Here is a 14,843-nt window from a genome sequence, read left to right on the forward strand (position 1 = left end):
ATAAAACTCTAGTACTATATAAACAAATACTTAGATTCTGTGGTTTTAGCTATTGAAGTAAGTTGTTCACATGGTGTTTTTGCTGCTGTTTTGGTATGCTCTAACAAATAACAAAACTTAAGGATCAATCTATGCATTGAATTATAAAGGATATAGAGATTGCAATTATTAGACTGAGAATGATGATGATGATGATGGAAAGAGAGTGATGAAGGGATGATCAACATCATCATCATGTATGGGAATGGTGATGGGCATGTCGTGTATCATTTTTTCGTAGGTTGCAAAAGGATTAGGCCCACAAACACCTTTAGAAGCCAACCTAAGAAGATAATGTGATCCCATAAACAGCTCGTTACAGTCAATCATTTGCCCATCCTCAATTGTATGAATGTGGGTCCTAACAGATCCTCATGAATCACCAAGTTATTTAAAAAGGAGTTCATCTAACCTTTTTTTTTTAATTTATAGCAATCAAAATGGGGATAAAAAAGGCTGCCTGCTAGCTAACATATTAAGATTAGGCAAAAACCAATTACAATCTCTTGTCCTAATCATTCCAAATATAATAATAATAATAATAATAATAATAATCTAGGACTAATTTATCATTATTGTTCTAGAATTGTGTGTCTCTAGGGGAGGGGGAGGGGGGGGGGGGGGGGTGGGGGAAGCTTTCTTCGTAATAATTAAGGATGTGCCTTAATTATATGTTTAAAAATCAGATGATCTATGGGCCTAAAACTTGACAAATGCATGCTTTGCTTAAGGTTAAATGAAGAGTAAATGATGGCCACAATGATATGATTTTCTGCTTTGTGGTTTAAGACTCCATTCAGTTGTTTCATTTAATTATTTGAGTTCTTCTTATTTGCTTTTTGCTTTCAAACATACTGAAAAGTAAAAGTGAATAATAAAAAATATAATGAGTAAATTGTTAGGATTCCTAATTATTTCACAACATTATTTGCTTTTATATCTAAACCTATTTTCTACCCTTTGCTTCAAACTAAAAAAATTAAGAGCCAAAAGTAACAATAGTTAGGTATGGTATCTATCTTCTGTAGAAATAATGAATATCTTTGTCATTTATTTATTTTTATTGAAAAGTCATTTTTTTTCAATTTTTGTTATTATTTTTGACAAATGACGGATAATTGAATAAATTTTGTTTCAAATATGCTAGTAAACTGATATATAAAATTTTATATTTTGATATAGAGAAGAAAGAAAAAGATTTTTACGAGTCATATTCTTATTAAAATATAAAATTAGTGAAAGAAAATCTTCACTGTCAGTAGTGAACATAATAGTTGCCATAGACATAAAAGGAACCATTTACAACATAAAAAATTTCCGATTGACTCTGTTAAATTTTGTTATTTGATATATAAATTCTGGGTTCGACTCCACCTTAATAAAAGAAATAAATTTCAGGTGTAATTTGTTATGCAGTTTGACAATTTCCAATGCATAGCATTGTCTCAAGTAAACAAGACCGGGTCAAGAGGGTGGTCAGAGAATAAAGTCATCGTCAGTGGACGCCCCCATTTTTGCTTACATTCTTGGACCTCAGTCTGTCGAAACAGATCTATAATTTACCTGGTAAATTGTAGACTACCCTGTTGAAAAATAAATCTTTAAAGTATTTACATGTTTCTTTCGAAACCTTATATAAATTATCAATACTACTAAGTCAACAAAAATAATTAAGGCGATCGAGCAATCATTGTATAAGATTTTGTATGATGCTTACATAAAATAATAATCCCTTAACCAAGTCAAATTTTGCTCTAACCATTTTACTACTTGACAAAACTATAGGTTTAAATAATATAAAGTCTTGGAATTACATCAATTTATGCGATTGAATCTTTATATTTTTATTATATTTAAAAAAATTTTATTTCATATGAATATCAACATGTGACATTAAATTGATAAATGTAATTTTGACTAATAGCATTTAGTTAATAATTAGTAATAAAAGAGTTTATTTAATGTGAAATAAAAATACTGAAATTTTATTGAACGTAATAAGAGTAAAGGGGTTACATTAAATTTTTTTTTATAATTCATGGACTTATTTGTATGAATTCATTTTTGCTATTTATATATATAAAAGAGATAAAAAAAAAAAAAAAAGAAGAAGGAAGGGCAACACAAAGTCAAAGGCCAAAGCACTAATGGGTGTGAAACGATGGGATTTAAGGCATCGCAAAGTCAAAACACATGCTCAGCGTTAAAAGCAATGGCTGCCATGATATACTATAAGAATATATATATAAATATATTAACTATTAAGTGCTCAATTAGAATTAGGGTGTGGGAGGAGGCACAGCCATTAGTTGAGTAAGATAACCAAATAAAGCTTGTTTTAATATATAACTATAATTTATGTGATAAAGGGTTTAGGGTGAAATGTCGCAAACTTTAATGACGTCGTTGCATATGAGAATTAGTACTAACATAATTAGCTGTTCGCCGCCCTTAATTACTTTTAGGATAATTATCAATAAAACCTATTCTTCCTCATGTGGTCCATTCTACTCAATATGCTTCTTTGGCATTCAATTTAACGTTCCGATTTATTTGGTTGAAAATGACTATTTTAAACACTATTTAATTCATCTTTTTATTTTAAAAAAATACAAATAAAATCTTATATCATATTATACACAAATTTTTTTAGATGATAAAATGTAAAATTTTATTTTGCAATTGGGGTCGCATTTTAATTATTTATCTAATTTAAATTAATTAAAATATTGATTTTTATTTTTTTATTTTATAATCACTGTAATGAAGCATTATTTCTTAAAATTATGTATAAATTTCATAGTTAATTCTTAGTGAAAAATGAATTGGGAGATTTTTTTCTTTTTTTGATTTTAATAAATATAGTATAAATAATTAAAACGTACCCAATATATTAAAATATTTAGTAATCAGTAAAGGCGGTGTATGATGAGGAAATTGGTGTAACAAGTGGAGACGTGTCGTCCGATCCCAGCCGACCTCCTTTATGTACCCTTCCTAGCCTAGCCAAGTAGCCATCGTGAGCTACAAGCTGCTGCCTGATGACATGGAACATTTATCGAAGCCTTGGAGCAAGGGCCTGATCGGTCCAACCCATCCTTCCGCTTTGGAAACAATACGAGAGAATCACATTACACCTCAGTCCTAATAACCTAGCGAAATATCTAATCGTGGTATCTGAATTAAAATAAAATAATATTAACATAATTATAATAATTATATAAATTATAAATTAAATCAGTTTAAATTAGTCATATTACAATTTTATTTTTTAGATCGTTAAGTTAAGAATCTTATATATATATATATATATCGTTAATATCTTTGTAGAAAGACATATTACTTAAATTGTGGATTAATGTTATTTATCATGGTAATTTATTTGTCACATCATTAATGTATTAAATTCTTACAACATGTTTTATTATGTCATTTGTTAATCAATTACATGTTCTGTCACATCATTTATCTATCACATATTTATTTTATCAAATCATCTTATCATGTTAATTTATCACGTCACCTAGATATACCTACACCTTCGTGAAGTCCTGTTTTTGTTAAGTTTGATTTTTTGGTTTAGACTTTGATACCTATTTCTTCTAATTTTGATTGTAAGACATAGAGATTTGAATTTTTTAGGCTAATTACAATGTGGATCCAAAGTATGAGAAGTTTTCTAGTTAGGCGTAGACGTTGACACATTGTCATAAGGGACATTGTTCAACCTTCACGTGGGGTAAATGAGGCTGTTGCCAAGTTTGCAAAACACCTTGAAGATAGAGATAACAAAAATCATCATATCATTTATTAGTTTTATAACACATCTATTCACAACATTCATTTTCAATATGCTAATTTTGAGACAACAAAGGAGATTTAGTCATTTAATATCTTCTAATATGACCAGGTATAAAACTTATAGGCTTACTCATTATTATCAATTGTGAACCACTATTCACAATCTAAAACAAGAACTTGACCAATCAAGAAATAATTTTTGAATCTAAGTTCAACCTTTTTAAGAACAACTTATTCAAGCTAAAATTCATAAAAATCATGTTCAAAACTCAGTATTCTCATATTATTAAAATCTTTCGAATTGATAATAAAATGAAATATCAAGATTTTCACTTCTTCAGTTACTTGGTCAGAATGGTACTATGGTTCACCTTTTTGTTACTTTCCATCTAAATTCTTTTAATTTGAAACTATTGAAAAATTACACTTTTAGGAAATAAGGATTATAAATTCTTTTATTTCCATCTATCCAAACAAAATATTAGACTAAGTCACTCACCTATTATCATAACCTTTTTTAAATTTTCTTTACACACCCAAAAAAAAATAATAATAATAATAAAAAGATGAGCTATTTGCTTTGTTGACTTGGATTGAAATTGATTGTAGTGGAAGAAGTTGTCAAACCCCATCCGTACGGGTATCAACTTCACATTGTGAAATGGACAATGGCCAACTTGTGCAATTTGTACGGTGAAAAATATAATCGATGAATATTAGTAGCAAAACTTTTTTGTACAAAGCCAAAGATTCAAGACTTTTATAACAATCATTTTTTTGGGCATGAAGTCTTATTCAAACAAGTCTTTAAATTAAGTACCACTTTACATGATAAAACTATATATTAATCTTTGTCAACATTTTAGGTAGTGCTGTTGATATAAATTCAACCTCATCTATTAATTTATAAGTTTCCAAACTACATTTTTATAATCATATTTCCTCGTAAATTTCAAGAATTTCGTCTAAATTTTATATACCTTTTATAATGATTAAATACTTATTTGAAGATATAACATTTATCAAATTATTCATTTCATGTTTAAATCTACTATTTAATTTAAACAAGGATGCCAATTAAAGAAAAATAGGTACTGTCTCAATATAATCAAATCCCACCTTTATGTAAAACTTTTTTAATTTTGTATTGAATATTCTCACATTATGTTTTGGTCAGTCTATTTAATTTTATTTTTCTCTCTCTCCTTTTTTATTTCATTTATGTCAAAATTGTTTGATTATCATAATAATAGTAATATTTAATTTTATAGGTATTCTTAAAAGAAAAAATACATTCTCATTATTTATCCCCTCTTAGGGAACACAAAATCCTCTCTCTATAAACTGCAGTGTAACATATCCATCATCCTCAAGTGCTTGTAATTACAGTTAAAAGGTTAAATTTGCTTAAATAGAAAGATAGATGAATTACAATGTTAATTACAGGCAATTTACAAACATTAGAGGGCAAACAAAATATCTGGCTGCCGGCAGTACAGAAATAAAACCTTGTAGTTTACACATTCATCTTATTAATTAGAAATAAATTAAGAGGAACAAAACAAGAGAGAAAACGAGCACAATGAAACCTGAGACAAACTCAAAAGGTCCACTTGGGAGATCAGTAGGGAAGGGAGAATCAATAAATATGTAACAACTTGCTTTCTATTGTTTTAATTAGAGATGCATCATAATTAGAAGAAGCAGGCTGCTCATAATTCCCATCGAGCACAATGGCTTTTTGAGTTGGGGTTTTTGTTGGTCTCTGATCTGCCATTTTTAGTTTCTTATTATCTTCTTTTGTTTCTTGTTAGCAAGTTAGTGGTAATAAAGAATGCCCGACCATCACTGCCATGGACTTTTTGTAAGAGCCCAGCAGATGCAAGTTGCTAAGCTGTATACTTGTATTAATTTGCCCATTTGTCCTATATGATTGCTACGCTACCCAATGTTGCAAACAGATAAAAAAAAAAAAAAGGAGGAAAATTGAGAATTCATGGGATAATTTGATACATGAGACTTCTCAAGATCATTTCTTACAAAGGCTTAATTGATAGAAGAATTAGATAAAATTTCAATTCCTAAATCATTAAATAAATATGCCCTAAATAAAGATGTATCGATCCTCTTCTTTGTTTGTCTAAAGATTAGAATCTAAATCCCATGTTTAAATTGGTTAAATTATTTTCTTTTTAATTTCACATGTACTTAAAAATAAAATCACTAATTCATGCTTAATGTGCAACATGTGAATTTGTATTTGTCTTTATATAAAATCAAGGAGAAGCCAAGCCAATAAATAACCGCTTTTGGACCTTGGTAAAGCCGGCTTGATTTTTGGTCCCCCGAGCATATCCCGTAACGCTCGTATGAAGATAAGGTCGGTTTGTTTATTTATTGAGCTTGTAAGTGAAGGGATATGATTTCAAGTACCAGCTTTATAGTGACATATTTTATATTATATACTAAAAGTAATATATTTTAAAAACTTACAGAAATCTTTATTTTTAATTAAATTTTTTATATTTTTATTTTGAAATAAAATAAGATATTATAATTAATTATTGATTAATTATAATTAATTAAAGTATCACTTGTTATTTTTATATAATGTAACACTAACATGACAATAATATAAAAATGAAATGTCACATGATCATGTCATTATATTACATCATCAGATACTATAATATGTCAACATCTCTTATTAGCACAATGTGATAAAAAATAATAATTGATATTTTAATTAATAATAATTAATCAATAAATAATCTTAAAAGCTTAATTAATTTAAAATATAAGTATAAGAATATAATTAAATATAATAAATAAATAAAAATTTATTTAAATTTGTTTGAATAATTTAAATTTTTTTTAATATTATGTTTAAATAAAAGAGTAATTTTCAATATGTTGGCTTTATTTTAATGATTGTAACTACTATTTAAATTTTCCTATTAAAAAAATTAAATAATGATTCGACGATTATTATTTCCCTTTAAAGATAAGACTCAATGTTCAATCCCGTGTGCCTCCTGGAACTCTGATTCTACCAAATGAAAAAGAAAAGACGCCTCGATAATATCAAAAATAAAAAAATAAAAATATTCTTTGAAGATTATATGATACTTTTGGATAATGATCAAAATTTTGTCTTCTTGTATATAAAACGCAGAGACCAGGCATGCATTATGCAATTATTAGTATTAATTTTTTTTTAACTTGAAGAATAATTATGTTGCCCACGAAATTGAAGTTATTAAGCACAGAAGAGAATCCTCCTTAAATATTTCAAAAGAAACAAACAACCCCATTTGTTGCAATCCATCTTAAACCAATATTTATTAAATTTAATTTAGATTAAACCTCATCCTTCATTGATTAAAATAAAAAAGAAAATGTTTTTCCTTCTTTCTATACTTCATTTGACACTTATGTGACAATCCTTTAATATCGTAATAGAATTTAAAAACTTTACTGAAAATAATAATATTGAATTATTTATGTACTATTTGAAAAGGAAATACAGCGAACTTTTACCTATCATGTCAAGTGAAAAGAAAATGATGCCTAAAATGACAACAATCAGGAAACAAAATTGTGAGATGTGACTTTAGCGCAGGCGTATAGATGACGTGGCAAAGGGAGGCGGCGAAGGTGTAGACTAAGGAACTGCCGTTAACTCCACACGATCATTACTCTAAGAACATAAAACCAAAAGAAAGGGCAACCAACATAATAAACAAATAAAAAATGAAAAAAAAATATTATCCTGAATACCAAATCCAAATCAAGGCACCAAACCACACGCTTCGTGAGGCTGGAGAGGTAGCAATTAGGTGTGTTCCTATTAGATTATGTTCGAGTCGAATTTTGATCATTTTAAATTTTTAATTATATTTAAATTCTAAGTAATTAATGTTAATGAGAATTATTACAATTTAAATTCACATTATTTCGATTCCAATTTGTTGAATTTAAATTCATTTCACCATCTCCGTTGTAAGCCTCTCCTTTTATTTTTTTTTTCCCTCTTTATTATATCCAAACTTTTATGGTTTATATAGTTACGTGTGTAGTCCGTTTGAAGATTGTACTCCATTTTGTCTAATTATTAGTGGCAAAAAGGGGAAAAGCACAATAACCCATGTAGATTCCCTCCTTTTTTTTGACAACCAAGCTGCTGCTACATGCACGTTGTCAATCTGATTTATCTTTCATCTCTATCTGCCTTTTTCAACAGTGAATCAGATTATTGATTAAGGTACCACTATTATTCTAGACTTGTCCATAGGTGTCGGATCCACTTTTATCTCTTCGTTCTTTTTAAGGTCTAGCTTCGGTTTCGATTAATTAAAGATTAAACAAAAAGTATTATTTATTAGTATAATAAGTCAGTTCATGTTTAGTAATTTATTTAAATCTCTTTTTATCATGTAATAAGTTTGTTTGTTTGTTTTTTTTTGGGGGTAAAAATATGAATGGATGCCTCACTATTTTCAGTCCCTCATCATTAGTAGCTGAGCTAAGCATATACGTTAGAACTTAAAAACGAGTGATGGTTACTTGGCTTGGATCAGAGAAGAAAGAGACAGAGAATAGCAAGTTACCACGCGTATGAGCATTTATTAACTTTATTTTTGTTTTTTGTTTTCTAAAAAAGGTTAAAACATAAAAAGAAGCCACGTCATCCCCACCCTACCCTCTCCCTTTTATCCAACCACCTCCGGCCGTCCCCCAAATCCCCCACCCCCACTCCGCCCCTTCCTTAGCTGTTCCTTACTGTAGCCATGGCCCACTCATAAACAAATATAATAAAACAATTTTCTTTTTCTTTCTCTTCTCTGCATTTCCTATCGGTTTCCTCTTCGCCATATAAAATCTCAACGTCTTTCCCAAATCAAAACTTTTCTTCTCTGCATTTCGTACAAGAGTCTCTCTTCTTCTTCTTCTTCATCTTCAATCTGGTAGAGGAAAAAAATTATATTTAAAGAAAATGCCTGCTTGGTGGGGTAAAAAGTCAAGTAAGAATAAAGAAGAGAGTCCTCAAAATCAAAGCCCATGTGGCACTACCGTCGGATTAATCAAGTCTTCACCTAATAAAACCGATGCTGCTGCTATGGTGGCGGTGGCCGTGGCCGGCAGCCGCGGTGGTGGTAAAAAGAAAGAAGCAGCAGCAGCAGCAGCCGCCGCCGACAAGGACAACAACAGCAACCGCCCAAAGAGCTTCGATGACGGAGGAGGGCTTCTTTTAAGCGCCCGTAATTCGCCACGAGGCAGCAAGGATTTTGTCGCTGTTGGTCGTGGGTCATCTGGGTTTTCGGGTTTCGATTCGGATTCAGGGGAGAAAAGGGGGATTCCTTTGCCTAGACCATCTGTTTCGTCGATGCAAAGTGATCATGGAGTCGGGTTGGGATCTGGGTCGGCTTCAGTTTCTAGTGTTAGTTCTAGTGGCTCTTATGAAGATAATCAGACTGCAAATGATCCGGTTCAATTCCAGGCCTGCAGGTTTTTTTAAATCTTCATTGAAGTTACTTTTAAAATTTTTGGATTCTGAAGATTGAAAGTTTTTTTTTCTAATTTAATGGGAGCAGTTATTGATTAATTATTAAAAAAAATACTTTTTCTTTTCTCTCTTTTTTTGGGTGTCAGAGTCTGATTGCTTTTTTTTTTTTGGTGGTTTTTCAGAATATCCATATGGGTCTGCCATCTGTTAATTTTTTTCAGCTTTTGGAACTAAAATGCTCTCTCTTAATTTTTGTGTTGTCAGAGTTTTGTTTAGTTTGGGTTTGGGGGGTTTTCCTCTTTTCAGGAGAATACGAGATTTGGATTTTCTCAACTTATGCGGCTCAAACTTTTTTAATTTTCATAAATTTTCTCGCTGAATTTTAGGACTATTAAAACATTTTTTCCCCAAAGGCCAACTTTCTTACGATTAAGATTAATTTCTTTAAATTAATCACTAATGCTTTTGCGAATTGAAAATAATTCTTGATTGACAGTGTTGGATGCTTGCATCTATAAATAACAGAGCATATGTTCGTAATAAGCCTGAAGTTCTAATTTGTCATATGTTATTCAGTTCTTCACACACACAATTAAGCATTTCTATAATGGTTTTCAGAGAGCTGACATCAATTGAAATTTCAGGCCATATATTGATCCCAGAAGCCAAGGTGAAATTAGAATGAACATGGGGTCGAGAAGCCCCGGTCCAGGGTCGAGAGGGGCAACCAGCCCAACATCACCTCTTCATCATCGATTGTCTGGAGTGAGTCTCGAGTCTCCTACAGGGAGAAAGGAAGATGGGAAGTCCCAGTGTCATAAGTTGCCTCTTCCACCAGGTTCTCCTACTAGTCCTTCTTCTGTCTTGCCTAGCACAAGAACTTATGGAGTGAGTGAAAATACGCCTTGTACTCTGTCGAAATGGCGAAAAGGGAGACTCTTAGGGAGGGGAACCTTTGGACATGTTTACCTTGGATTTAATAGGTAGGACTTGCTCTCTGTGTAGGTTAATTATCACAAACTGTAAGAGTCATTAATGCTGAAAGAGTTTAATCTATCAGTAACAGATAATAGCTGTTGTCATGCATTCATGGTAACTAATCTGCTAATATGTGACATGAGAAAAATGTTTAACAAGCATCATGATGCCCTCAGATTTTCTAAATAATTAGCAGAGACTTGGTTACCGGTTTTCTCCATTATGCTTCTCTAAGTATTGTGTATCCATGTTTGACAGTGAAAGTGGGCAGATGTGTGCAATAAAAGAAGTTAAGGTCGTTTCTGATGATCAGACATCAAAAGAATGCCTCAAGCAACTGAACCAGGTAATAATTTTGACTAAATCTCTCTGAGTACATCATTATACATTATCTCTGTTGGATCTACTTTCTGGTATCCTTTAACAAGTTGATATTGAAACCCTTACCAGTTGTTACATTTGATTGCCTGGTTTTGTAACCATTCTTGATATCAACAGGAGATAAATTTGCTGAGTCAGCTTTCACATCCAAACATTGTTCGATACTATGGAAGTGAACTGGTATGGTTTTATATTCTACTCTTGAGGATATGACATGCACATGATTCTGATCATTGGAATCCTCCTCCTGACACCAGTTAGTTGGCCCAGGCTTTATATAAATCCAATTGCCATTTTTCCAGGGTGAAGAGACACTCTCGGTTTACTTGGAATATGTCTCTGGTGGTTCAATCCACAAATTACTTCAAGAATATGGTGCCTTTAAGGAACCTGTTATTCAAAACTATACAAGACAACTTCTTTCTGGGCTTGCTTACTTACATGGAAGAAATACAGTGCACAGGTAATTGTTTGTAGTTCTTGTTATGGACACTTGGTCATCTTTTGTGTGGAAATTCAGCTTCATTTGAGTCTTATGTTTTAAAGCTGTGGGTTTTGCGTTGCAGGGACATAAAAGGGGCAAACATATTAGTAGATCCTATTGGTGAAATCAAGTTGGCAGACTTTGGCATGGCAAAACACGTATGTTATCTTATCTCATCTTGGGGATGATGGGCCTCATTCGTATACTGAAGCTTCAATATATTTCAAAAATAGTTGTGGCTAAGAAAAATAAGTGTCTAGAAAATGATATTGATATGATGCCGAATTTGATTGTCATGAAAACAGAGGTTAGAAAGAATGCTTTTGTTCTAACAGTTTGTGGGGATGTATAATCTTTTCTCCCTACTTTTGGTCCTTTTTTTCCCCTGTTAATGATCAAGACAGGCCACTGATTTTCTTTCTTTCTGATCCAGATAACAGCTTGTAGTACAATGCTTTCGTTCAAGGGAAGTCCTTATTGGATGGCACCTGAGGTATTACTTTTCCTCTCTCTCTCTCAACTACATGAACACAGAATCACTCCCTTTTTCTCCACACTAGAAACATTTTAACTGCTATTTTGGGTGCTAATTGTTTTTTCCGTTCAGCATCTTCAGTTCTTCAAGGTATGGCTCGCTTATGTGTGTATTTTTCTGATCTCAGGTTGTCATGAATACAAATGGCTACAACCTTGCTGTGGATATCTGGAGCTTGGGTTGTACTATACTTGAAATGGCAACTTCAAAACCACCATGGAGTCAGTATGAAGGGGTGCGGCATATGAATTCCAAACATCTTATAGATTAATGTCTTGCTTCTGGCTAGCTCTAAACTGTTTAGGATTAAACCTTACTATTTTTCTGGATTCAACAGGTGGCTGCAATATTTAAAATCGGAAACAGCAAAGATGTTCCTGATATTCCTGATCACCTTTCTAATGAAGCAAAAAATTTCATAAGGCTTTGCTTGCAACGAGAACCATCAGCACGTCCTACAGCCTTGCAACTTCTAGATCACCCTTTCATTCGGGACCAAGCAACCACAAGAGTTGCTAACATCAGCATAACCAAGGATGCATTTCCTTACACTTTTGATGGAAGCCGCACTCCGGTATATATTCTTATGATGCTTGTTTCCCTTTCTCTTTTCTGATGGTTTTAATTACTCTGTTTGCACAGACTATTATATATATATAATGAATACCTAACTAGCCCATCCTGAACTGATTGAATTAGGAAACGCTTATTGGAATAACTTCAGCTATTTGGTTTTAATACATAAATGTCATAGCCTTTGATTATATGTAATGTTGTCTGGAAAAAGGGATACTGCACAAACATAACTCTACTGTATATCATACTAGTCTAGATTCAGGTGAACTGAGAGTGCCTACAAGATAACCGTACATATTGGAATCTATAACTGAATGAAAGTTATGGATCCAATTATTACTCTTGTTGAATAGAAATCTGCTGGTTTCATGTGTCTGTTTTGGGTACATGAACAATCATTTGATCCAGAATTCCAGATTGGTGTGTATATAATGTTACTTCATGCTAGAATGATACACATAGGTTGGTAACTATAAATGCTAAACTGTAACAGTATGTTTGGATATCATGACATCTACCATGGTTTTTATGAAGTTTGCTTATCAGTAACCAAAGCTGTATTTAAGCTAATCTCTTTTGTCATGTGAACTTTCTGAGCAGCCCATACTAGAGCTGCAGTCAAATAGGAATAATATCCTCTCATTTGATGGAGATTATGGGACAAGGGGAGTGTCTGCAACATCAAGAGCTTTGAGGAGTCCAAGGTACTAACAATATTGTCTTACATTTCTGCACTCAATATATATGCATGAAGTTGTAAATTAACTTGCCTATCATGTATTCATGTGCAGAGATAATGCAAGAACAATCACATCTTTGCCTGTGTCTCCTTCTTCAAGCCCATTAAGATATGCTCCAGCACACAAGAGTTGTTTTTATTCTCCTCCTCATCCAGCTTATCAGTTTGTAGGACAGAGTGGTTACAACTTTGGTGACTTCTCTGGGAGTGCATTGAGAACAAGTCCAAGATACACTCATGATCCTTGGCTTGAATCTTCACAACTAAAAGTCCAAACGCCAGGCACCTCGCCAAGAACGAGACCTATTTGAGATCTTGTAAATAGCAACAGGATAAATATCTTTTTCCCCTATATCCAAAATGCCAATGAAATGAAGGGCAATCTCAATTTTCCTAGCCGACTAGAACAAAGTGATTTGTATTTTTTAATTGAAGGCTGCTTGAAGTGGGAATATTCGGGACAAGGGGACTTTTGTTGGTCGGGAAAGATGCAGATGCTAGGGCACTTGATCTTTGTAACAATCTCTTGTTGATTGTTGTATATTGGAAAGGTGGTCACTGCGTTTGTAACATTGACGCTGTTGTATAGTGTTCATCACGTGCGTAATACCATCACTTGTCATCAACTGAACAGATTGAACAGGTCCTGTAATACCATCGCATTTTTACCTACAGATTCAGAAGGTCGTGTTTCATGCTCTTAAATATGTTTTCATTGAAAACTATCAGATTGCCTATCAAATCGGTCATGTCTGCAAATATCACACTGCGGGCCGTACATGGCACTCCTCGTTTGTTAGTGGGGATTGCGTTTGGCCAAAGCCATTGAATCAGGGTTATGAACGTGGTCAGGTTCCAGGATAACCCCAACGTGACAAAATTTGCAAAGCAGCCGATGAGAAAGGCGGCTCCATAACTAGCATGCTTGTGGTATTGGCAAGTTGCTTAACTCGTGCTATGGCCTTCGCTTTCGGTGGCATTTGGGACAAGATGCGGAATTAAATACCTGTGGCAGATTGCGCTGGAACCTTTTATCTATTAAAGTAAACTTTGACAACGGGTGTGTGAAGGGTGCAGCCCCTGCCCCTAGGGTAGGCCACCACACTTTGAGTTGTGAAGGGAACCATCCTTGTAAAAGTCAAAAGCTTTTTTATTTTGAGATTTAAGAAAAGAATTTGAATCCTGCTTTTAAACAAGATATTATGTACCATCCAAAATCGAAAGTATTAAACATAGTCATATTAGAACTCTCCCATTCAATTACTGTGTTTATTTTTGCTCCATGGTTGAGATTCCAATTCAACATCTTTAGGATGGGATTGCTTTGAACAATATAATTTGGACAAATTTGTCTTTGACTTAATTAAGTATTTAACAAAATTATATTTTAAATATAACATTAAAAGATTTACAAACTATAAAAAATACAAAAAACTTAGATTTAAAACCAAAATAAAACATTATAACTCTTTGAAATTAATGGCGAAAAGAAAGAAAAAAAAAGTAATAGAAAGAATGCCAATCACTTTGTTAGAGGAGAAAACACATTACAAATGATTTTTAAATGATTTCAAAACATTACAAAGAGTAAGGCCTCTTTGGTAGGGTTGAATTTGGTTAGAATCGATTTCATGTTTTTTATTTTTGAAAATGAGAATTTGAACTTGACTCGTAAATATGTATACGTACCATTTACTCAAATAGGAAAAAACAAGTCAAGTAATTTTTTATTTTAATTGAATCACCTGTTAAATTAGATTTTATATCTTTAAATTTTAAAAAATAGTAGAGTAGTAATATTTAA

General features: G+C 32.3%; 1 protein-coding gene across 1 annotated transcript; it reads left to right on the forward strand.

Moving 5' to 3' along the window:
• The first annotated feature begins 8,664 nt into the window (after positions 1-8,664).
• On the forward strand, positions 8,665-13,672 carry LOC18611858 (mitogen-activated protein kinase kinase kinase 3). The gene is given in 12 exon segments (XM_007048325.3): positions 8,665-9,348; positions 9,991-10,329; positions 10,583-10,670; positions 10,823-10,885; positions 11,008-11,168; positions 11,272-11,347; positions 11,623-11,682; positions 11,852-11,959; positions 12,062-12,298; positions 12,901-13,004; positions 13,092-13,297; positions 13,300-13,672. Coding segments are annotated over 12 exon segments (2,019 nt in total). The 5' UTR covers positions 8,665-8,836; the 3' UTR covers positions 13,365-13,672.
• The last annotated feature ends 1,171 nt before the right edge of the window (positions 13,673-14,843 follow it).

The sequence above is a fragment of the Theobroma cacao genome, chromosome 1 (assembly GCF_053813885.1).
Source record: "Theobroma cacao isolate CCN51 chromosome 1, ASM5381388v1, whole genome shotgun sequence".
Lineage (NCBI taxonomy): Eukaryota > Viridiplantae > Streptophyta > Magnoliopsida > Malvales > Malvaceae > Theobroma > Theobroma cacao.